The following is a 24,380-nucleotide window of genomic DNA, read 5'->3' as shown; positions in this document are numbered from 1 at the left end:
AGGATAAACATAGGCGCTAGATATAGGGCTATATGTAAACGTCTGGCTGTAGTTTAGCAACTCAAATGTAATCGAATGACCTGGCGTTGGCAGAGATGTAGGACTTTTCTTTAATGTATGAGTCCAATGTATTTATTTTCCTTAGTCTTCGTACAGGATTTGATCCAGCCAATGCTAAAGCCTGCTGCCCTCAAGTGTGGAGGTCTGCTCAATATTTAACCTGTGGCCCAGCTCATACATGATCAACTTGGCTTCCTATCCAAAGTCTGCAGAGACGGTTGATTATGGCAGGCTGATGTTTAATCGTGCGGCAAGGAACTACGAGTCCTTGCTCAAAGGCCTCAGGTTGTTCAAGGTCAGCCTATCTGACAGACTCCATAAGGCCATTAAAAATCCAAGGTGCATGGTCCTGGCTAGAGCATCAAAGAGTGCGCTACGGTTTAGTGGAAACATATTCAAAGCCTCGGGTCTGTCTGCTCACCTTAAACAGAATCCTCCCACTGACTCAACACATGAACAAGGTACTGGGGGGTCTGGAAACCAGCGAATGAAAGGAGAGCGTGAAGTGTCCCTGATGCTCATGGCCGCTCTAAACAGGTCCACACAACAATAAGGGATATATGAGCCCGGGTTCAGCCTGCTCAGAGCCGTCTGGGAACAGAGAGGGGAGAGCGAGACAGCAGGACAGGGGCTAGAGGAGGAAGTCACATGACCAGGGTGCTGGCGTGATGCCAACGGCCTGCTGCGTGAACTAAAGCGCATGTCACGCAAGTCGGGCCACGCTGGGGAGGAGGGAGCGGAGGCTGGAGAGATATAAAGACGAATCAAAACAGATGGCATCTGAGCGCAAGCACCCTCTCAAACAGCTTACAGGGGAACACAGAGGCTTATGGCAGCTTTACGCATTTAGACTCACTCATCTTGCGGCTGACCAGGGCTAGAGATGCCTAAATGGCTGCGCTCCAAGAAGAAAGTGTGGGATGTTTCATCCTTCTGTAATACGTGGATTCATCAGGTAGTCAACTCGACATGTTGCTGTGCCCACTATGCCTTACAAAATATGATTCCGTTATTTAGATATTACTTTATGGATAGACATTTTTTTTTAGAATTGATCCCATCTTTTTCAGCCCTTTACAAATAGCCTTGTCAGAGATCTGCGGGCATACCGTAATATCGCCAACATAGACCTATACACACATTAATCTGACAAACAGTAATATCGCCAACATAGACCTGTCCTATACACACATTTATCTGACAAATTTCGCCTGAGAAGATTTTGCTGCATGTGATTTTGCCCTGTATTCTATACAGATCCCTTTCAAAAGCGTAATAGTATCCTTCACTGGCACAAACAGGTTGAACAAGTGACCTAGCAAACAGGCTGCTTATTTGGTAATATACTCAAATCCAGACTCTTTCTTTCTTCAGAATAGTGCTTTCATTGGAGTGCCCTGGAACAGTGCTAGTGCTGCAGTGCAACTTCACTCAAACTTTGCACAATGTCGAAACCAAATACTTATTTTTTACGATCGAAGCAGTGTTTCTTAAGTGGGTCGTGTTCCCAAACAGAGCATGCACACCGGCGACGCGTTATGACTTCCAGCACTGCTCCTAACCTCCGAGACTCGATACATTAAACACAGAAACAGACCGTCTGCCCATGTGGGGAGGGGACCTCCCTGCCGTGCGACCCGGTTGACCTGGAGGCCGACTCTGACCAGGGTGGATCCAAAAGGCACAGACTTCCTCATAGGACCGGAGAATATGACCTCATCTCCACATGATAAATGCCTGCGATCTCTAGCCCAGAATGTCATGCTTTGACACGTTCACACAGAAAAAACATAGTTTTAAAGATCACGTAATTTCAAAGGCTTTTCACAGAACCGTTGATTTGTTATTCTGTAGCTTGTCAATGCAAAACACTTCAAATCAAATGCTTTGTGGGGTCTTCTTTACAAAGGGGTTGGTTGCTGCAGCCTCATCCAGGCAGCCTGTGTACAGGTTGGTTTTATTCAAGCCTTGGTCTTTAGCAACTTTGGTCTATATTCACAAAATATTTAATAACGTAATAAACTCTTCCTGAAAACTAAATAAGGGCAACAAACTATTGCATTGCAACATAAACTTGGCAATAAAGACTAACGTTTAATGTTTCCAACTTGAATCAGAACCAAACAACCGGAAGTGGGACTTTACCCACCATAGAGCCATAATAAACCAAGAGCATGTGTCATTGACTGTAAGGGAGACACATGCCACTTTAACCACCATAGAGCCATAATAAACCAAGAGCATGTGTCATTGACTGTAAGGGAGACACAATGCCACTTTCACCCCCCTCAATGACTACAAGGTCCACTCCCACACGTCAGGTACAAAGGGCCAGGGAGGGAGCGGCTCTGGGTCCCCGCCCGGTGACGGGCCCAGCTGACAGGAGAGCCTTCACCTGCTGCTGCCCCGGGCCTCACTCCCAGCTGCTCCCCAACCACCAGCCCTTCATGTGGGAGGACCACCAGTGGCTCACAGGCTGGTCCTGGTGGCCAGCTTTGTGAAAAACCCACACAAGCAAGATTAATTACATTATTTAAGGACCATTTTGGTTGGTGACATCAACCTATTGAGCTTCATAGATGAAGGCGACAACGTAAAAGGACACTTTGGAAGAGAAGCAACAGCTAACGCACACTAGTTGAGAAAAAGCCTTTAGACCGTACCGTTCTGGGGAATAAACCAAAAAGGTCAGTACCAAGTATCCTTGATTAGTATTACTAAGAGCTTTTTAAGCTACTGGAAGCATTTATCATCATGTCACGCAGATTAGATGGTTGTTATTATATTTTAACCTGCCGTGACCTTTACAGACCCCGGATACTGCCTGGGATTAACCATCTCTACAATGGGATGTTTTACGGGATGAAGCTCATCTATGTCCCGCCACAGCTCTGAGCCTCACGTGTGGCACCACTCAACATCAGATACAATAAACATCCACACGAAAAGGTTATGGAGCAGCTGCCCCCAAACATGAGACTAAGAAGAAGAGGAGCAGAGTGGACTGAAGAGCTCAGGGCTGGAGTGGGGCAGAAGACGTTCAGACGTTCATGATCAGTCCTCACCAATCATGGTCATTCAAAATAGAAAACAATAAAGTGTCAGGGTCTAAAAGAGGATCTCCGACTGACTGGGCTCTCCAGCATAGAGGAAAGGAAGCAGTTCATGGTTTTGACCCTTGACTCAAAGGCTGGAGCGCCAGGGACCAGGTGCGCCAGGGACCTGGAGCGCCAGGGACCTGGAGCGCCAGGGACCAGGAGCGCCAGGGACCTGGAGCGCCAGGGACCTGGAGCGCCAGGGACCTGGAGCGCCAGGGACCTGGAGCGCCAGGGACCAGGAGCGCCAGGGACCTGGAGCGCCAGGGACCTGGAGCGCCAGGGACCTGGAGCGCCAGGGACCAGGAGCGCCAGGGACCAGGAGCGCCAGGGACCAGGAGCGCCAGGGACCAGGAGCGCCAGGGACCTGGAGCGCCAGGGACCTGGAGCGCCAGGGACCTGGAGCGCCAGGGACCAGGAGCGCCAGGGACCTGGAGCGCCAGGGACCAGGAGCGCCAGGGACCAGTAGCGCCAGGGACCTGGAGCACCAGGGACCAGGAGCGCTGGGCTGGGTGGCAACGCCAGGGAAACAGACCTAGTATCGAGTATGTGGCTCAGAATAGGCCATGACATTTGCCTGCCTATTTGTGTGGTAAGGGGGGGCCATGCACTTAGGTCTGTCGGAGTGTTTTCCTCTCTCAAGGCCATCTTTCTAACCAGAGGTGTGTGCTCTGAGGGTGGTGGTGGAGGGAGGTAGTGTGAGCGACAGATGGCCCGTGTCCAGCACCCTTCTCCTGTTTCAGTTCAGATTTAGAGCACCCAGATGGAACCATCAGCTGCCCCCCCCCCTCCCCTCAAAAAGTTGATGCCATAGGCTGGGAAAGGATAGCATGGACACTTCCTGGAGTATCAAGTACAGAGGACGTCCACAAAGCTCTTTAAAAAAGGCCCTTGGTGCCACTGGAACTGCGGCCAGGGAAAGGCCTCATATAGAATTATAGTCTAAATAACTGCTAAATCATTTGTAACAAGTGCTATTGCTTTTATGGATTTGTGTCTATACGAGTTCAAAATGCACATTGTAGCCAGTAGTGGTGCCACTGGCTTTCACAGACACACTCAAATAGCTGTGACCAAATTCAACACCAATCATATATCCCTTGAATAGCCAAGATATTGCTCTTCCTTCTGGATGTATAGCCTAAACATTGGATTAAGATCAGACAGATCAAACTTCTCAAAATACCTAGAAAATCGACTCAGAAAAGACAACAAACATGTCAACAAGGTCGGCAAAATATAGCATAGCTAGAGCAGCTCTAAGTAGAAACACCAGTGTAGCATAGCTATAGAGCAGCTCTAAGTAGAAACACCAGTGTAGCATAGCTATAGAGCAGCTCTAAGTAGAAACACCAGTGTAGCATAGCTATAGAGCAGCTCTAAGTAGAAACACCAGTGTAGCATAGCTATAGAGCAGCTATAGGTAGAAACACCAGTGTAGCATAGCTATAGAGCAAGGTAGAAACACCAGTGTAGCATAGCTATAGAGCAGCTCTAAGTAGAAACACCAGTGTAGCATAGCTATAGAGCAGCTCTAAGTAGAAACACCAGTGTAGCATAGCTATAGAGCAGCTCTAAGTAGAAACACCAGTGTAGCATAGCAATAGAGCAGCTATAGGTAGAAACACCAGTGTAGCATAGCTATAGAGCAGCTATAGGTAGAAACACCAGTGTAGCATAGCTATAGAGCAGCTATAGGTAGAAACACCAGTGTAGCATAGCTATAGAGCAGCTCTAAGTAGAAACACCAGTGTAGCATAGCTATAGAGCAGCTCTAAGTAGAAACACCAGTGTAGCATAGCTATAGAGCAGCTCTAAGTAGAAACACCAGTGTAGCATAGCTATAGAGCAGCTCTAAGTAGAAACACCAGTGTAGCATAGCTATAGAGCAGCTATAGGTAGAAACACCAGTGTAGCATAGCTATAGAGCAGCTCTAGGTAGAAACACCAGTGTCACCATGATTGTCTGACCTGAAGACTAGGATGGTTGCCCTAAGCTGGATTGCACAAGATGCTGTGGGTATTGAGAGTAACTCCTACAGACTCTCAGTGGCCAATAGGATGGTGCCTTACCATGAACCAGGAAGTACGCAGTCTTCAATGACATGTGTGCTGCTGGCCCACACCCGGCGTCTAATAGTACATCATGTCTCATGTGCGATGTTGTTATTTACACCATGTAGTCAAAAGCAGAACACTGACCATGTTGATCTTGCTCAGTGTTTCCCACAGACCAAGGACCAATGTGTGGTGCGCGGGGGGGGGGGTGGCAGCGCAGGCGCAGCACGGGCGCAGCACAGCGACGCAGCCGTCAGTGAGTGTGCATGTAACTCCGCGTTTACATGCGGACACATCTGATTCGCATAGATGTGGAAGAACAGCTCAATCGGAATAGAAAAGTATCATATATATACGCCTCAATCGGTTCGGAATACAATTCTATGCGGAATAGAATAGGTGGTGTAGTCCGCTATAAATACTTATTCCGATTAGTTTGGGGTTTAACTTGGAGCAGCTGCAGTAGTTCGCAATTGGTCCACTCCGTCTGTACTTTAATGCACACCGAACATTACCGCTGTCAAGGACATTGGATTTATTGCCTGATTCACGTCTTTGATATTATCACTCCGTAGTAGTTACAGTAGTCCGGTAACTTATCAACCCCAGCGTGTCCGGTTGCTAAGCGACGGGTGACATCGGTGGGTTCATGTGTTAGCATCGTCGCTCTCGCTCCGTGTGTGTGTGTGTGTGTGTGTGTGTGTGAATGACGGGGAGAACGAGTGCTATGCAGAGATGAATGGACGGAACGATTTTTAGATTTCCAAATCGCGTTATTGAAAAAAATAAAAATAAAAAGACAATCAATTCGTGGCGCTCGATGTTGATTCTGTGGCGCCGCGCCACACAATGGTCTATGTATGGGAAACACTGTTGCTTATCCCTGCTCCCTACTCTTGCTATAGCTAGACTGGCTGAGCGATCAATAAATCAGCAAAGGCACTGGATCACAGCATTAGCTTGTGCATATATTCAAATGATGCATCCGCTAGCTTTGATAATTTAATGTGGTTGAATTAGAAGGATCGGTCCTGCCATCGGCCCTCCCTAATCACTAGGTGGGCCTTGGAGAGGGGCACCAAGCCCCCCCTAGAGGGGCACTATAGAGGGGCACCGCCCCACCCCGAGAGGGGCACCGAGCCCCCCCTAGAGGGGCACTGTAGAGGGGCACCGGCCCACCCCTAGAGGGGCACCAAGCCCCCCCTAGAGGGGCACTATAGAGGGGCACCACCCCACCCCTAGAGGGGCACTATAGAGGGGCACCGCCCCACCCCTAGAGGGGCACCGAGCCCCTCCTAGTGGGGCACTATAGAGGGGCACTATAGAGGGGCACCGAGCCCCCCCTAGAGGGGCACTATAGAGGGGCACTATAGAGGGGCACCACCCCACCCCTAGAGGGGCACTATAGAGGGGCACCGCCCCACCCCTAGAGGGGCACCGAGCCCCCCCTAGAGGGGCACTATAGAGGGGCACTATAGAGGGGCACCGCCCCACCCCTAGAGGGGCACTATAGAGGGGCACCAAGCCCCCCCTAGAGGGGCACTATAGAGGGGCACCGCCCCACCCTAGAGGGGCACTATAGAGGGGCACCACCCCACCCCTAGAGGGGCACTATAGAGGGGCACCACCCCACCCCTAGAGGGGCACTATAGAGGGGCACCAAGCCCCCCCTAGAGGGGCACTATAGAGGGGCACCGCCCCACCCCTAGAGGGGCACCGCCCCACCCCTAGAGGGGCACCAAGCCCCCCCTAGAGGGGCACTATAGAGGGGCACCGCCCCACCCCTAGAGGGGCACCGAGCCCCCCCTAGAGGGGCACCGAGCCCCCCCTAGAGGGGCACTATAGAGGGGCACCAAGCCCCCCCTAGAGGGGCACCGAGCCCCCCCTAGAGGGGCACTATAGAGGGGCACCAAGCCCCCCCTAGAGGGGCACTATAGAGGGGCACCAAGCCCCCCCTAGAGGGGCACTATAGAGGGGCACCGCCCCACCCTAGAGGGGCACTATAGAGGGGCACCGACCCACCCCTAGAGGGGCACCAAGCCCCCCCTAGAGGGGCACTATAGAGGGGCACCACCGCACCCCTAGAGGGGCACTATAGAGGGGCACCAAGCCCCCCCTAGAGGGGCACTATAGAGGGGCACCAAGCCCCCCCTAGAGGGGCACTATAGAGGGGCACCGCCCCACCCTAGAGGGGCACCGAGCCCCCCCTAGAGGGTCACTATAGAGGGGCACCGAGCCCCCCCTAGAGGGGCACTATAGAGGGGCACCGAGCCCCCCCTAGAGGGGCACTATAGAGGGGCACCAAGCCCCCCCTAGAGGGGCACTATAGAGGGGCACCAAGCCCCCCCTAGAGGGGCACTATAGAGGGGCACCAAGCCCCCCCCTAGAGGGGCACTATAGAGGGGCACCGCCCCACCCCTAGAGGGGCACCGCCCCACCCCTAGAGGGGCACCGAGCCCCCCCTAGAGGGGCACTATAGAGGGGCACCAAGCCCCCCCTAGAGGGGCACTATAGAGGGGCACCAAGCCCCCCCCTAGAGGGGCACTATAGAGGGGCACCGCCCCACCCTAGAGGGGCACTATAGAGGGGCACCGACCCACCCCTAGAGGGGCACCAAGCCCCCCCTAGAGGGGCACTATAGAGGGGCACCACCGCACCCCTAGAGGGGCACCGACCCCCCCCTAGAGGGGCACTATAGAGGGGCACCAAGCCCCCCCTAGAGGGGCACTATAGAGGGGCACCAAGCCCCCCCTAGAGGGGCACTATAGAGGGGCACCGCCCCACCCCTAGAGGGGCACTATAGAGGGGTACCAAGCCCCCCCTAGAGGGGCACTATAGAGGGGCACCAAGCCCCCCCTAGAGGGGCACTATAGAGGGGCACCGCCCCACCCTAGAGGGGCACTATAGAGGGGCACCGCCCCACCCCTAGAGGGGCACCAAGCCCCCCCTAGAGGGGCACTATAGAGGGGCACCACCCCACCCCTAGAGGGGCACTATAGAGGGGCACCGAGCCCCCCCTAGAGGGGCACTATAGAGGGGCACCGAGCCCCCCCTAGAGGGGTACCGGCCCACCGCTAGAAGGGCACCGAGCCCCCCCTAGAGGGGCACTATAGAGGGGCACCGCCCCACCCCTAGAGGGGCACTATAGAGGGGCACCGCCCCACCCCTAGAGGGGCACTATAGAGGGGCACCGCCCCACCCCTAGAGGGGCACTATAGAGGGGCACCACCCCACCCCTAGAGGGGCACCGAGCCCCCCCTAGAGGGGCACTATAGAGGGGCACCGCCCCACCCCTAGAGGGGCACTATAGAGGGGCACCGCCCCACCCCTAGAGGGGCACTATAGAGGGGCACCGCCCCACCCCTAGAGGGGCACTATAGAGGGGCACCGAGCCCCCCCTAGAGGGGTACCGGCCCACCGCTAGAAGGGCACCGAGCCCCCCCTAGAGGGGCACTATAGAGGGGCACCGCCCCACCCCTAGAGGGGCACTATAGAGGGGTACCGACCCACCGCCAGAGGGGCACCGACCCACCCCTAGAGATCCATGCCCTCACACTTGTCAGCCGACCGGCCTTGCTGCAGGGAGACGGGCTGCAGGCTGCTGAGCTCGCGTGCAACAAGAGCCGCCTTTCATGCTTTAAGGGAGAGGAAGAGAGAGGCAGGATATACCAACTCAGATTTCCTGCAGTCAGACGCTCACACAAGTGACCACAGCGTGAGAGGTAGCGCTCTGTAGCTCTGCCTCGCTCTCCTATCAGCAGTCTGCTGGATTATAAGGTTTCATTAGCACATGGGGGGGTCCATCTTTAATGACATCTATAAAGTGTTTAAAGAGGACCTATTATACTACTTTTCTGGTCTTAATTTCTTATTAATGACTCCAATAGCGCAACCTGACACGAATCACAGCACAAAAAACGATGTAGATTTTCGGGAAACTCTTCCTCTCATCTGGGCGCTTACAGCCTTCTCTGTCAACGCTCCGTTTCGTCCTTCTCCGCCCCCTCGCCCCCCTCCTGCCAACCCAACTCCGTTGTGATTGGTTACCTTCCTTGTAGCGCGCCCGCGGGCAGATTTGACCAGGCATATGGGGGCGTGGCAGGAGTGCCTCTACGTAGATGATTTCCCGGAAATGTGAAGTGAATCGCAAGCGTTGTCCCGAGCGTTTAGCGCTCTGCACAGCCACCCCAGACTGTCAGCAGGGAATACGTTGAAATGCATGTACGTCATTATTTGACACTTTAGTATGGTTAAACATGACTATCAATCATTATAACAACGTTTATAGGGCATAAAAGTCGAAAAAGCATAATAGGTCCCCTTTAAGGCCAACACACACACTTCTCTCTGCATTAAAGTGGCTGCCCCTCAATATATAATATAACCATGCATAGATTTGTCAATTGTAATAAACTCAGTTGTGAGCCTCAATATCCTTTCACCCCTCCCCTGCTCTGTCCAGCTGACAGGGGCAGGTTGCACGGTTCAAGATCCTGCACTGCTCACTCATCCCTATAGCTACTGGCCAACACCGGCGCCACAGCAACAGGCCTGACCCACAGCTTGGTCATCACTTCATAGAGCTTCACAGCCAGCCCCCAGCCCCCCCACCTCGCTCCTCCAATGAATGACTTCAGTACTCCTTAAGACAGGAGGCCACAAAGCTAGAGCCATTGTAACGCCTCTTATCTTCTAGGGTGGATTGGTGGGAACGACGAAAGGAAATGGATTTGTTTAAGTCGCAGAGCACAAAATATACATTGGCTAGGAGTGGCTGTGTATGGTTGTGTGTGAGGGGTGTGATCTCCTCACCTAAAGCCAACACTATGACGAGGTCAAGGTGGCCTGGATGGCCTTGGTGAACACTAAGAGCAGCTGCTGAGCTGTGAACAGCGTGGTCCGTAAAATCTACTTTAATGTAGACATGTTTAACGGGAGGGATTATGGCACATATGAGGGATGGCAGTGTCATTTTCTTGTTTAACTTAACTGTTTTTGAGATAATGGATAGAGTACATGCGCGGGTGAGTATGTATGTTGAGGGCCAGAATGAGGGAGGTGTGTGAGCCAGCGGGGGCGTTCAGAGACACCGGGATCTCCCCGAGACCAGAGCCTACAGTCCTGCGAGAGCCTCCATCACACTGGCGTCTGTCAGGGCAGAGAACGCGCCCAGCTGAAGCAAAGACTGAACTACTGTGTGTCAACCGAGCTGCTGACAAAGAAGACCTTTCAGAGCTCCGCCGCACCCTTCCTCCTCCCTCCTGCGTGCTTCCAGATGCCGTAATGAAGGCTGAGGCCTCCTCTACATCGGCTTGCTCACCGCCTCATGCTGGCGGAGGCTGACACGGCTAGTGACCTTTGTCCCGCTCCGGCGGCGCTGGGCGTCATGCTAATGACAAATAGGCCCAAAGACACCCAGCATAGCAGCCTTAACACACCACTAAACCCTAAGATTAAGATGTTATTACAATGCCACAACTACAACTACATTCATTATTACATAATAATAATAATAATAATAATAATAATAATAATAAATGAAATGTATATAGCGCTTAATATGGTACTCTAATGCCGCTTTTCCACTGCATGGTACCAGCTCGACACGACTCGACTCAGCTCGCATTTTTTGCGTTTCCACCGCGAAAACATGGTATCTGGTACCTGAAGTGGCTGCTTTTTTTAGTACCGCCTCGCTCTAGGTTCCAAGCGAGCTGAGCCGATGCTTAAAGGTGACGTCGGCAGACGGCCGGCCACTGATTGGCCAGAGAGTGTGACGAAGTCACGAGAGCGACATGGCAACCATGCTGGTAACAGCCATAGCAGCGCCGCAGCCAACATATTCCACTTCTTCAACTTCTTCAACATGCCAGCTAATAATAGTAATGTTATCTATGTCCTCCATTGTTGTTATGTGGGTTCTGTCCATGTGTGGGTTGCGTAGGTGTTGTTTGCGTCGCGTACAAAAATACGTCACGACCCTTTCGCGCAGCCGACCCCGCCCACGTCCAGGAGGTACTATTTGCGGTGGAAAACGACCCGTGCTGCTACCGTGTCGAGTCGTGTCGAGTCGAGTCGAGCTACATGTGCGGTGGAAAAGCGGCATAAGACATACAAGGCCATCAAACAATTTCTACCCAATATATATACTCATCCATTTAATTGGCTAGGCAGAGGAATGTGAACAACTGAACTGCCACTGTTTGATAACCGGTTGTTCGTCAGCCCTAACCGTGTTTGTTAACCGGTTGTTCGTCAGCTATGTAAACACAGCCTAACAGATTTTTTACTAGCAGGGGAGTGCCTTTGATAAATTGGTTAAAATTATTATCCAATGTACTCCGTAGAAGAAAATATGTGGGCTGGTTTGACACCTCAAAAGGGATACGCCCAGATATCTGTCATTGGCCAACATTTGGTTAATTGTTAAATTCCTAATTCCTAATTGTGCTCCCAGAAGGGGAGATGAAGTCGTCTGCATCTGGTTAAGCACAGATCTCTCAGCAGATCCCTTCAACTAGAAGGACCAGCAATCCAAACAGGTAGTTCAGCCTGGTGACTAACCCTTCACCCTGTGAGCCGTTACTGTTGGATCGCAAGGCAAACAAGTGTGGGTGAGGACGTGATGCAGGCTTCAGGCATGCACACGACAGGTGTTCCCAGATCAGCAGGCTTTAGCTTGGTCTTAGGCTGAGAACAAAGTGCTCACGAACCGTCTCTATGACAGAGCGTTGGACATACCGTCAACTGATTCAGTAAAACTGAGGAGAGCAACATGATCTGTCCCAATCATCAGATTTCTGAAGGGCGTCAGTACTTTGGAGAAGGCTGGAGCCCACAGTGATTATTAACACGCGTTCATTCAACACTCAAGCTTGGCCCCCTGGGACACAAGCGCCATGAGGCAATGTTATGGTTCTTATGCCAGAGATAGCTGGACATCATGGGGACCGAAATACACAAACAGAGGGGCGCTGCACAGTAGGGAAGAGGTGTATATGGGGGGGCCCTAGCACAACTAAGGTTTTACATTTCTAAGCAGAACAGAACTGCAATTAGATCCCTGGGCTAAACTGCTGAGTGGTGGTTAGGGTTACCAAAGCCTTCAATGGGTAACCGTTTAGCGATAATGACCTCCCTGGGCAAATTTAAGTATAATCATACACAGACCATGGTGGCTGTGGAAGCCATGACGGCCCTTCTGCTCTATGCTGCTGGGCGCCGCTGCCTACTGCATGATCACTGAACTGGGTTAGGGTTAGGATCAGAGGTGTGGTCACGGAAGGAAGAAAACTGGAAAGCTGATGGGCAAGTTTAGCTTGGATGCTGCTTCAAAATGCCTCCAAAGCTTTTGCAGGCTGGCACGATCTCATTGAACACACAACATTGACAACCGAATACTGTAGTCACTCAAATATAATGGGAAGTAGAATAAAGGTCCCTATCCAGGTCATCTATAAATGTAAAAAAAAAAAAACATATGCATGTGCATATTAGTCTCTAAAATGGCTCTTGTAGCTGGTAGAGAAAATTATTTAGATTGCTTCAAACACCTTATCATGTCAAACTAGGCTAATGATATAACTGAAATGACCCTCAACCCCGGCTAGATTGTGTTGTCCTTCATTGATAAATACAAGCGCTCAGTTGAGTGAGGGGATCATATCTGCAATGACTGAAGGGGTGTGTGGGAGAGGGTTAGGGTTAGGGTTAACCCTCGGACTGAAGGGGTGTGTGGGAGAGGGTTAGGGTTAGGGTTAACCCTCGGACTGAAGGGGTGTGTGGGAGAGGGTTAGGGTTAGGGTTAACCCTCGGACTGAAGGGGTGTGTGGGAGAGGGTTAGGGTTAGGGTTAACCCTCGGACTGAAGGGGTGTGTGGGAGAGGGTTAGGGTTAGGGTTAACCCTCGGACTGAAGGGGTGTGTGGGAGAGGGTTAGGGTTAGGGTTAACCCTCGGACTGAAGGGGTGTGTGGGAGAGGGTTAGGGTTAGGGTTAGGGTTAGGGTTAGGGTTAGGGTTAGGGTTAACCCTCGGACTGAAGGGGTGTGTGGGAGAGGCAGGAGTTTCTGAATAACTCCTGTCTGCCTCCTGAGGTAAGAGTCTTCTGAAAAAATTTAACTCTGAGTTATTTTCATTACTTGCTGCAGGAAATGACAGCTGACAAAAAAAGATGAAGGAAATGACAGCTGACCAAAAAAGACGAATTAAAGCTATAAGACTTTTTTGCGATGTTGTTGGGAGATGTGGACCGATTTAGAAAGATATTTGATATAGTGGTAGACCCCCCAGCTGGGGCCAGAGACCCCTCATGCAGCAGGTCCCTTACCAGTTTGGTGGCCATGTATTCGTTGGTGTAGTGGTGGACCCCCCAGGGACAGCGTGTGACCCTCATGGGTCCCTTACCAGTTTGATGGCCACGTATTCGTTGGTGTAGTGGTGGACCCCCCAGGGACAGCGTGTGACCCTCATGGTTCCCTTACCAGTTTGGTGGCCATGTATTCGTTAGTGTAGTGGTGGACCCCCCAGGGACAGCGTGTGACCCTCATGGGTCCCTTACCAGTTTGATGGCCACGTATTCGTTGGTGTACAGGTTCTTTCCCAGCCGCAGCTCTCCGAAATTTCCACAGCCGATCTTTTTCCCCACGCGGAAATTGGGCCCGACCATCAGAACCCCGGAGCTGGTCCCAGAGCCCCGGCCCCCGGACCGGCTGCCCGCCGCCTTAGACATCGTCCTCCCGTCCTCTGTCTCACCCTTGCCACCCCTCTTGTCAAAATCCATAAGCTTGTGATACCCTGGCCTCTCCACGATTATTCTCCGGCCATGCGACCGCAGGAACTCCAAAACCACGACCCAGGGGCGCTCTAGGGAGAGGGGGGCCGCGACCACACAGGTCAGAGGAGGGCTTCTGCTGTGCAGATGTACACCGGATCCCCAGCCCCTCCTCTGGGCTGGACCTGCAGCTGAAGACCCCCTCCTCTAGGCTGGACCTGCAGCTGAAGACCCCCGTGTCCGCAAACAGCTGACAGACTTATTTCCTTCTTCTTCTGCTTGTTGTCGTGGCTGCAGCTTCTGATGTCGCTGCCCTCGTTCACCAGAGACGAGTTCCTTTCGGTTTCGGTTTCCAGCTCCGCACTAGAGCTGCAGGTCCTGCCTGAAGTGGGCAGTAGTGCTAAGATGTGTCCACGCACACAGAACCGCTCATAGACAATCACTTGGACTCCCAGCTACTGCGTCCACCAGGCTGCTTGGCAACAGTCCCCACAGCGCCTTCATTCCTCTGGTCAGTGTTGGGCCAGACGCCAGCCGACCTCCATGCAGGCCCCGTCCTGGGGGGGGGGGGGGGGGGGGGGGAGCAGCAGAGGTCAGGGGTCGGATGGGGTCCGGCTTCACTTTCAGCTCGATGTCTGGAAAACAAACAGAAATAAATTAAACCTATTGGGCACACAATGAAAGGACTACAAAGAGCCTGTCTGTCATCTCAGGGATGTCAGACAGCGCCCGTAGGGAAGAACACGTTGAACAGAAAAACAACAAAAAACTAAATGTTTGTAACCATAATCAAAAGTTATAATAAATGTATTGGTGTTGGAATCGTGAACGATAAACCTCTATTCAAGATCAAATAGTTTCTACAGAAGCATTTCCATACTAGAATTGAAATAGGATCTTACCCTCTGACAAGCGCAAGCAAATTCAATAAACCGATCAATACCAGTGGAAATATTCCACAGTACACTTCCATCATGAGTAAAAGGACCATAACCCTAATATCATTAAAAAGTATGTTTTCAATGACCCCTCAAAAACCATTAATTGAGGAGAGCAACACCTTCGACATAAACTAATCCCGGACCGCTTTGACAGACAAGGCAAAATAAAGAGACAATATCTGGATCAACTTGCCATTTCCCCTTGAGAAAAAATGCTTCATGATTCACGTGTGAGCTTGTGTACGTGTGTACATGTGTGTATGTGCGTTTGATGAGGTCAATCATTACTTTGCAGAGTTGTGTAGTCACACGTCTTAACTGTCAAAGAGGAAGTAACTGAACATTTCTACTCAAAGCACAACACTTTGTTGTAAAAGCCACAGACGCTTCCTTCACGTCTTATTAAAATGGAAATGAATAACAAAAGCTGATCTTTTAAATGTGAATGGGAGAAACAGTATACATTATGCTCATTAACTAGTCATACCGTTGATACCCATCGATAGTATTATTTAATTTGATTAGCTATTTCGGTCCGTATTTGTTGTATCCAACTTTAGTAACGATGGCATAACGTTGAATAATATTTTGTAGATATTATTCATATTAGGGAATATTATGAATTAATAAAACGTATTTCACACCAACTAATAAACATAATATATTAAATGTCAAACACTTGTGCAACTCATTAAAAAAGTATTGTATTAAATCATACCAGTAACAAAAGTTAACAAACATAATTATCTGCTACTAGCTGGCGGTAGCTCGACCCGGTTACCTGCCCAGAAACCCGGTTACCTGCTGGTAGGGGCGCTTTCCTCCCAGACAATCCTTATGCTAGCGTTGGCGACATGGGGCTGAGATGTGTCCCTGATACACATTGTCCTAAACTGAGCTCTAGTCCTAAACTGAGCTCTAGTCCTAAACTGAGCTCCAGACCAACCAGCTGATTGACCTCCCTAATTGACAGCTGGAGCTAACAGGAGCGTCGGTTCATTCATTGGACCTCCTCGGACCCTCTTCAGTCAACACCCCCAGTAAAGACCACCTCGGTAACAGCGAACACCTCCCCCACCGCCCGGGGACACCAGAGAACACCTCCCCTACCGCCCGGGGACACCAGAGTACACCTCCCCTACCGCCCGGGGACACCAGCTCTCCCCTACCGCCCGGGACACCAGAGAACACCTCCCCAACCGCCCGGGACACCAGAGAACACCTCCCCTACCGCCCGGGGACACCAGAGTACACCTCCCCTACCGCCCGGGGACACCAGCTCTCCCCTACCGCCCGGGACACCAGAGAACACCTCCCCTACCGCCCGGGACACCAGAGAACACCTCCCCTACCGCCCGGGGACACCAGCTCTCCCCTACCGCCCGGGGACACCAGAGTACACCTCCCCTACCGCCCGGGACACCAGCGAACACCTCCCCTACCGCCCGGGGACACCAGAGAACACCTCCCCTACCGCCCGGGGACAACAGCTCTCCCCTACCGCCCGGGGACACCAGAGAACACCTCCCCTACCGCCCGGGGACACCAGAGTACACCTCCCCTACCGCCCGGGGACACCAGCTCTCCCCTACCGCCCGGGGACACCAGAGAACACCTCCCCTACCGCCCGGGGACACCAGAGAACACCTCCTCTACCGCCCGGGGACACCAGCTCTCCCCTACCGCCCGGAACACCAGAGAACACCTCCCCTACCGCCCGGGACACCAGAGAACACCTCCCCTACCGACCGAAGACATAGCTCACTGAAGGGTCGGCCTAGCAGCCCGGTGTCATTAGCTTGACTTTAGCCACCAGCCGAGCTAACTTCAGCCAGCGGAACAAGTTGGAACAGGACCGAACATGAACCCTTCAGATCGGTTAAGATCCGCGGACCCTAGCACCCAGCCCGGCATCCGCCACAGACATTATGATTAATGTTAATACCAACATTATGATTAATGTTAATATTAACACCTCTAACAACAGGAACACAGTCCACAACACGGTCACTACCTGGTGGAGGGCTCGGTGTTCGAACAGCGCTGCCGGGCGACTCCTTAATCCTCCGCGACTGAGCCGACCGTACACTTAGCTTAGCTTGTAGCTTAGCTGTTAGCTCTGTTAGCGTCAGATTAGCTTTTCGTTCGTTAGCAACGGCGGTAATAGAAGGCGCGACGGAACCTTCAGATGGATACGGATATCCGCGTTTACAGCGACAGATATTATAGATTACCTTTTTATGTTAATTATCGATATGAAGTCGAAATTATCGTTCCTCCATTGGCCGAATAATTATTTTAAAGATTTCTTCCGATCGCTGTGGTTCTGCTGTTGTCACTTTAAGCCTCCCTGCCGACAGCAGCCCAGCAGCTCAGCGTCACCAGAGTCCCGCACCGCGTCACCAGAGCCCCGCACCGCCCCGCGCTGCCGCCCAGCACCGCGTCAACAAGAACCCGCACTCGAGACCCACACCGCCCAGCGATGACCAACCACCGCAGCTGGATGGTAGCCAACCGCTGGTTCTCTATTACGCCATCACGATGGCATATATAGGCTATTTCTTTCTGAGTTTAACAATCAAGTCCCCAGAATCAATTGTAACCTTGATCTGAACCAACCTGAATAATAGTTAATAAAGTCCTAATTTATTGGCCCGCGGGTATTGTTTGGGGTTCTACTTATAAATCTGTTTCATTAAAATTACCCACGGTAAAAAACTATGGCCAGTTGGAATGTCCTATTTAACGATGGTAAACACTCTTGTAACACTTCATAATTTTTTTAATGAGGTTAACCTAAATAACACAGGCAATATAAAATAAACCTAACGCAAATAAATAGAGGTTTATGGAATAACGTGGCAAAACAAATCTTAACCGTTTAAGAGCACTTCCTGTTCTACAGCAGCTGCTGACTGGTGAATTTGCAGCCGTTTATTTAAACTATATTTGAAGTAGGTCTATCGTTGTTTGTAATTTACGTTATTATGGTTCATTGCTTTATTAAATCAGGCTGAACACATAACAGGTAAAAGCAATAAATAAGTCATTAATTTGCCTGCAGACATTTTAAAGAATTTATCAAGGAAAGGCTCAACGGAAAAAATGTCAATAGTAATTCCACAGCATGGAGTTCACCTTTCTGTGCGTGTGTGCGCGCGTGTGTGTTTCTGTGTGTGTGTGGGGGGGGGGCTACAGCCCAAGGTGAGGGGCAGCTGTACTGGAACAACCGGTGTGGAGGGCCAGGCTAGTTTTTGCTGACCGTCGACGATAGGACCCCCAGGCCGGCCATGCCGTGCTGGTGCATGATGGGCCAGAAGGGGGGGGCGAGGGGGATCTCCACGGACAGCACCCCCACAGCGGGGAAGCCGGAGTGGGCCAGCCTGTACCCTCCAGCGGCCACAAGGGGGAGCTGTGGATGGGAGCGCGCTGGGGCCCTGGACACGAGGGAGTCTGTGTGTGGCGAGCGAACGGCGAAGTCCCTCAGCTCCGCTAGAGTTGGAGCAGCGTGAGCGGCGTTGGTCCAGGCCCCTCCTCGCTGGGCCCCTCCTCGCTGGGCCCCCTCTCGCTGGGCCCCTTCTCGCTGGGCCCCTCCTCGCTGGGCCCCCTCTCGCTGGGCCCCTTCTCGCTGGGCCCCTCCTCGCTGGGCCCCTTCTCGCAGGGCGTCATAAGGCAGAGCTGCTTCGGCACTGGGCCCTCTGGAAGGTGGGGCGGCCCTCTGTCCTTTGCGAAGCTTGGCCCTTCGGTTCTTAAACCACACCTGGGGAGGGATGGAGGAGCACCGCGTCAGCGTTCGGGGAGCCGTACTGTGTGCACCTTTCTGATGAGTACAATAATGTTTGCAGTGTCAAGCAGCTCCGTGTTATCTCAGAGACGAGGACACCTGCTGACCTGGATGCGGGCCTCAGGTAAGTTGACGCACATGGCCAGCCTCTCTCGCATGCCCACGTCGGGGTACTGGCTCTGCTGGAAGCCCGTCTCCAGGGCCTGCAGCTGGGACGCGCTGAAGGCCGTCCGGCTGCGGCGCTGCTTCTGCTGGTTGCCATAGCGAGCCTCCAGGATGAGCTCTAGAGACACACAAGGGTTCACTGACGGACCTGGGCACTGATCTAATGGGGAGCTTAACAGCAAGGCCAAGCATTCTATTGTATTCAAATGGAAACACACTGGTCAAACATAATGCCCCATAGGTTTTGTGCCTGGTATTTTCTAATTATAATATTTATTGAGAAACTATTGATCGGAGTTGGTGTGCAGTTAATCCCAAACTGTAGCAGAACCATAAGTCCTCCTGCACTTTACATTATTTAGAATTACAATGCCATTATTATAATTATAACACTGAAGAAAACATTTAGATAAAACACACCTGCCAGCCTCTCTGCAACAGAAAGTGTGTTGGCTGTAGGACTGGGGTAAACACAGAACTGTTCTGCCATCTGCTGGTGTAGATCAAAGCCCATGGGGGCAAGGCTGTGCAGGAGTCCGCTGGCTCTGCTCGAAGGCCCGCAGAAACTCAAAGAGTCCATCCTGAAGAGAAAGAGGATGATCGTAGGAGGACAGAGGCCCTTTAGTATCAATGCTAAGCTATTAGACCATTGCCCCAAAGGGGCCCATCAATTGTCCCAGAGGAGACATTTGGAAAGAGAAAGGGAGAAGGAAAATTGTAATGCATGCAGAAGATAAAAGAACAGAAAATATATCTTTAGTTTGAACTGAACAGCTCATGTTACAGATAAGTAACATTATTATGCCTTCTATCTATGTCAGCTGTCGCTAGAATGCCTATGTGGTGAATTAGGCCCCATCTTACATGTTGCTTTGTGCTAAAACATCACTATCCACTCAGCTACCTGATGGAGGGCCCCTATTCTACCAATACTTCTACTACTACTACTACCACTACCAATACTACTACGGTCCTCATGTTGCCTACCTGAGCTCCGAGAAGAGGCGAAGGATCTTCTTCAGTTTGAGGTCCTCCGGTGAAATAGTCCGAAACAGTAGAAAACAGGGTTAGGGTTAGCCTTATCCTGGTGGGTTAGGGTTAGCCTTATCCTGGTGGGTTAGGGTTAGCCTTATCCTGGTGGGTTAGGGTTAGGGTTAGCCTTATCCTGGTGGGTTAGGGTTAGCCTTATCCTGGTGGGTTAGGGTTAGGGTTAGCCTTATCCTGGTGGGTTAGGGATAGCTTTATCCTGATGGGTTAGGGTTAGGTCTTCTCCTGGTGGGCCGACCAGCTACCTTGTCGTGTGTAAACTACTTCTCCGAAACCACAGACTATTTAAGAAGCATTTCTCCGTCTCCCCTTAGCCATCAGCCAATAGGAAGGCAGGGATTAAGCAGGATTAGGCGAGATGAGGGAAACCGAGGGGGCGCGGGGGCTCAAGTTTGGAAACTATTGAACTTGGTGGATTCAGGCCGAGGATTCCCCATAAGCGACCGTTTCATTCCCTGCCGTTAAAACAATTACAACAATGTGGTCGGCTAATCTCTGAGGCAGCACAGATTAAAATATCAGCCTTTGATTGTCCCCTGGACTTCTCACCCCCTTTTCTCCTCCTCTCAATCTACGCTCTCCCTTTGGGACTTCTTTCTCTAACAGGCAACATATTTTGTCCATTAACTAGACATTTTCCATTGCATCAAAATAATAATATTAATAGTATAGATATTAGTATGTAATAATTAATCATTACATTCATCAAATTAAAAAAATATCTAATCTGTGTAGAAAGGAAAATGATGAATGAAACATTAAAACTCCTTACCATTATAAGGCTACACACACACACACACACACACACACACACACACACACACACACACCTAATAACTCCAACAATCAGGACATTTAAGGAAGTTAATTCCTTAAAGGTCTGAGTTTGTGTCCAGTGTAGAAACCCTAAACCGTCCAATGACAGATTATGTTTCTCATGGGTATCGGCTCTAGTTAAGGAATGTTTTTAGGTAACACAAGCATAGAGACAAATACTGTTACCTTCAGGCTGTGACTGTTTTAATTGGAAACTGTAAAGGGATCATCTTGTGACATGCATGCAGGTGTGCCAAATCAAATTAGAAAATTGCAAATAACGAGTATATAGTATTAGTGCTCTTTGTTTTTGTCACCTCGTGAAACATTAGCAAAAAGCACCGCACAGATAGACAACTAAAGAGCAGAAGATAGGGAAGTAGAATAAATACGTTCTTCTCCTGTGGGCTCCAACAAGAATGGAGGGGATCCCTCACTAACATAATCAGCCGCTCAAACTTCTCAAAAATGTGAGATGTTTGTGTTCCGTGCGCTTTTCCCTCCTCTTTCTCCCTGTTCGTGGCTGTCAAGCTGTATTAGTGTCTGATAGAAATAAGTCATTTAGAAGAGGCTTGGCGGGACCGCCCCTCAGCCACACTCAAAGCTCCAGAATCAGGTCCCAGAGGCCTTTGTCTCCGGGGCTCGCAGGATTAGGGGAGATTTACTGCAAAGAGGAGAAAAAAGTAGTTATTTCATGGCACTTTCATGATGAAACCTGGCCAAAGCTGTGTTGGCTGGGGGGATTATAAGCACACAAAGAGTGTGGTTGTGTGCACCCCCCATCCACCCCCCCTCCCACAGCCAGAACCCAGAGCTCCATCCCTGCTACACCCCCCTTCTAACTACGCACTTCACCATGATCTCTCTCTACCCTTCCTCTGGCCGCGGTGGGGCCCTCACCCGCGGCCAGAGGAAGGGTAGAGCCTCACCAACCTTCAGTCCTGACTGCTCTACCTGGAGCCCCAGCCCAACCCTCCACCAGGTCAGAAGAGGACGGACCCACCGACCCGTCTTGCACTACCATATTTAAACGCTCAGAATATTAGGTTGAGCTGTTTATATAAAAAACGGTAATAATGGGAATCCTCTAAGTGAGGAGGTGAATGAGAAGTGGCTTGGCAGTACGTGCCGTATCGTTTAAAGGAGCTTACTGGAGTTATCCTCCTCTTAGAAGATCCACTTACACATGCATGGATTATGGCAAAACCAAAACAAAGCCCACAGAGCTAAAGCACTCACATCGCAGAAGGCGTTCTGGTAAGCCTGGAGGAAACCAGGAAGGTTTAATAAATACTGTCAAATAAAACGGAAATACCCTCACAGACTCTGGAAATACGAAGAGCAAAAGGTGAAGGATCGCACTAGAAACAATCGCTAATCCCGCATGATGCTAAGTTATTCTTGTCCAATAAAGTTTGGACAGTTGCACTAGCTATGTTAGACTATACCGTAGAGACTGGTTTCGTTACAGGATGTTTGTAGAAAGAATTGGTAGGGAAATAATAAATACAATGTGTCTTTCAGCAGGACATCAAAGAACATGTTTTTCTATTATGTCAGGTGTCAGACAACCAATTATAATATAACATATATTCCGATACTATAGCCAAGTAAGTATAGCACAATACAAACAGAGCAGAGAGAGGGGCAGCATGAGGAGAGACTCTGTCCAACAGATGCTCGAGTTAAACAGCAGAAGCTCCCCTAACTCCCGGGTCTCGCTTTAACGACTAATCAATAGTGGAGATCTGTATTGACAGGGGCCTGTCAGGAGGGCTGCTTTGTCGTTGTCAGTTATCTTTGGGGCGAGAGCCTCTGGGAGGGGGGGTTCGCCTAGACTCCAGCGGATCGATGGGGGCGGCTGGCTGACCCTAGAGGAGCAGCGAGGGGCTTTAACCTGTTGGGGGGGGGGGTCCATCGGGGCCGACTGGCCTTTGACCTGTCGTGACGGGGGGGCGCACGGCGGGTCAGCGGTCTCTTAAGACCCTGCGAGTGCGGGGATCCCGCTTGCAGCCCTGACACCCGCTGTGACCCTTTGGGCTGACATGGACCCATGAGCAAACACCAACACCCACTCACAAACCTTTGGGCACCCTCTGTGCTGTCCTGTTAACCCACTATCTAACACTTGAACACCCCCCCGTCCCAAAGGACAGTGATCCAAGCCAACCCGGCCCCCAGAATCACACTGAGAGCTGCTGACTGGAAGTCTACTGAAGAATGCATTAGGGCGCACTCACACTAGGCAAGTTAGCCTGTTCCGTGCTGCAGGAAGATTCAGCACGATTCCCCCCCTCCCCACTCCCCCCGCTGGCCCGTGGTCACACTGCTCCCAAAGGCCGTGGCCTGGGCACGATTGCTCCTTCATACATACGTCATCACGGCGTAATACGATAAATGCGTGGTGTCCAGCTGCGACAGAATGCTGTCGTCTGCCCAAATTTCAAGTAAACCCTCGACTTCACTATCGGACCAACGTAAACCCACACGTAAACCGCTTGCCACCATTGTTTAAAATAATTGTTGTGGGGAAGAATGGCATGGACCTACCTATAAAGAAAGAAGGGTCGCGCAAGAACTATGTCATCCAGCTCACGTTGCGTATCTGCGCGTGTACGCGTGTCATCTCATTAGCATCTGTACTTTGGCCACGGCACACCTCTCCCAAGAGTGCCCTGGCCAAGGGGCTGTTCCGGGCTGGAATACGGATGGCGTGGTCACACTAGCCAAACGTTCTAGACTTAAGTATGCAAATGAGCTCCGGCACGGGGCCGCGGCCCAGGTGTGAGTGGCCCCTTAGTTTAGGGTTAGGGTTACCCCTAACCCTAGTGTGAGGGGCCCCTTAGTCTGACCAGCGTCACTGGCTGCTCTCCTTATCCTCCATTAGGGTTAGGGTTAACCGTATGATCTCCTGCCTGTCTCCAGAGCATGGAGCCCCAGGCTGGTTACTGGGTAAAGAGCACCACTTAATTGGGCGAGTGAGAGATTAAGAGAGAGGGGGGCCGGCAGCGGTGGGATCCGGCCAGAGGGTCCCGGGCAGCCACAGGTCTGTCCTTAATGTAAGCCCAGGCTGAATGAAGGACTGGTCCCTTCTTTACCTCTGGCCGCCCTGTTCCTCTCTCATTGATGGAGATGAAGTCTTTTCATTCATTGTGGAAAATTGTGGAAAAGGTTACAAAATGTTTGTCTAGATTTGCATTTGTTTAATTCAGTGGTGCAATACTTTGTTCCGTCCAGTGAATCCTTTCCAGAATAATTGTTCTGAATCCTTGGTGTTCAACAGCGAGGCACTCAAGTGTTTCTGCTCAACGGCTCTTAAGGAGATAAAACCTCGTGGACTCTCACCATGGGGTTAGGGCCAGGCCAGCCCCCCCCCCCCCCCCCCCCCCGGCCCCAAACAACCCCCGCTCGGCAAATGTGATCGCAGATGTAGAAAGAAAGAAAGGAACCAAGAAAGAAAGAAGAGAGAGAGAGAGCGAGAGCGAAAGACAGAGACAGACAGAGAGAGAGAAAAAAAGACAGACAGAACGAGAGAGACAGAGACAGAGACAGAGACAGAGACAGAGACAGACAGACAGACAGACAGACAGACAGACAGACAGACAGACAGACAGACAGACAGACAGACAGACAGACAGACAGACA

At 51.3% G+C, this 24,380-nt stretch overlaps 2 protein-coding genes across 8 annotated transcripts in view; both read right to left on the bottom strand.

Annotated features, from left to right (window-relative positions):
- The window catches only part of csnk1g2b (casein kinase 1, gamma 2b), a 40,354-nt gene extending 23,066 nt beyond the window's left edge, over positions 1-17,288 (bottom strand). The window contains exons 1-2 of one of the 6 annotated variants that reach the window (XM_060067653.1): positions 16,938-17,288; positions 13,770-14,617 (exon numbers count right to left, since the gene is read on the bottom strand). In XM_060067653.1, the coding sequence (XP_059923636.1) occupies positions 13,770-13,991 (222 nt within the window). In that variant the 5' untranslated portion in view covers positions 13,992-14,617; positions 16,938-17,288. Of the gene's footprint in view, positions 1-13,615; positions 13,741-13,769; positions 14,618-16,937 lie in introns of those variants that run through there. The other 5 variants (XM_060067651.1, XM_060067655.1, XM_060067652.1 and 2 more) reach the window with 5 other exon arrangements.
- A 601-nt stretch (positions 17,289-17,889) lies between these two features.
- On the bottom strand, positions 17,890-24,110 carry zgc:101100 (uncharacterized protein LOC445169 homolog). Of its 2 annotated transcripts, none has more exons than XM_060067658.1 (4): positions 19,860-24,110; positions 19,293-19,491; positions 18,815-18,990; positions 17,890-18,683 (listed from the first exon to the last, which is right to left on the bottom strand). In XM_060067658.1, the coding sequence occupies exons 2-4, from the start codon at positions 19,450-19,452 to the stop codon at positions 18,171-18,173; spliced, it is 849 nt and encodes a 282-aa protein (XP_059923641.1). In that variant the 5' UTR covers positions 19,453-19,491; positions 19,860-24,110; the 3' UTR covers positions 17,890-18,170. The 2 variants fall into 2 exon arrangements, with proteins under 2 accessions (XP_059923641.1, XP_059923640.1); XM_060067657.1 differs by having other exon boundaries at positions 19,293-19,453.
- Between the last annotated feature and the right edge of the window lie 270 nt (positions 24,111-24,380).

This window comes from Gadus macrocephalus, chromosome 12 (genome assembly GCF_031168955.1).
Source record: "Gadus macrocephalus chromosome 12, ASM3116895v1".
Lineage (NCBI taxonomy): Eukaryota > Metazoa > Chordata > Actinopteri > Gadiformes > Gadidae > Gadus > Gadus macrocephalus.
The sequence above is the reverse complement of the archived record's forward strand: the minus strand, read 5'-3'. Positions and strand labels throughout refer to the sequence as shown.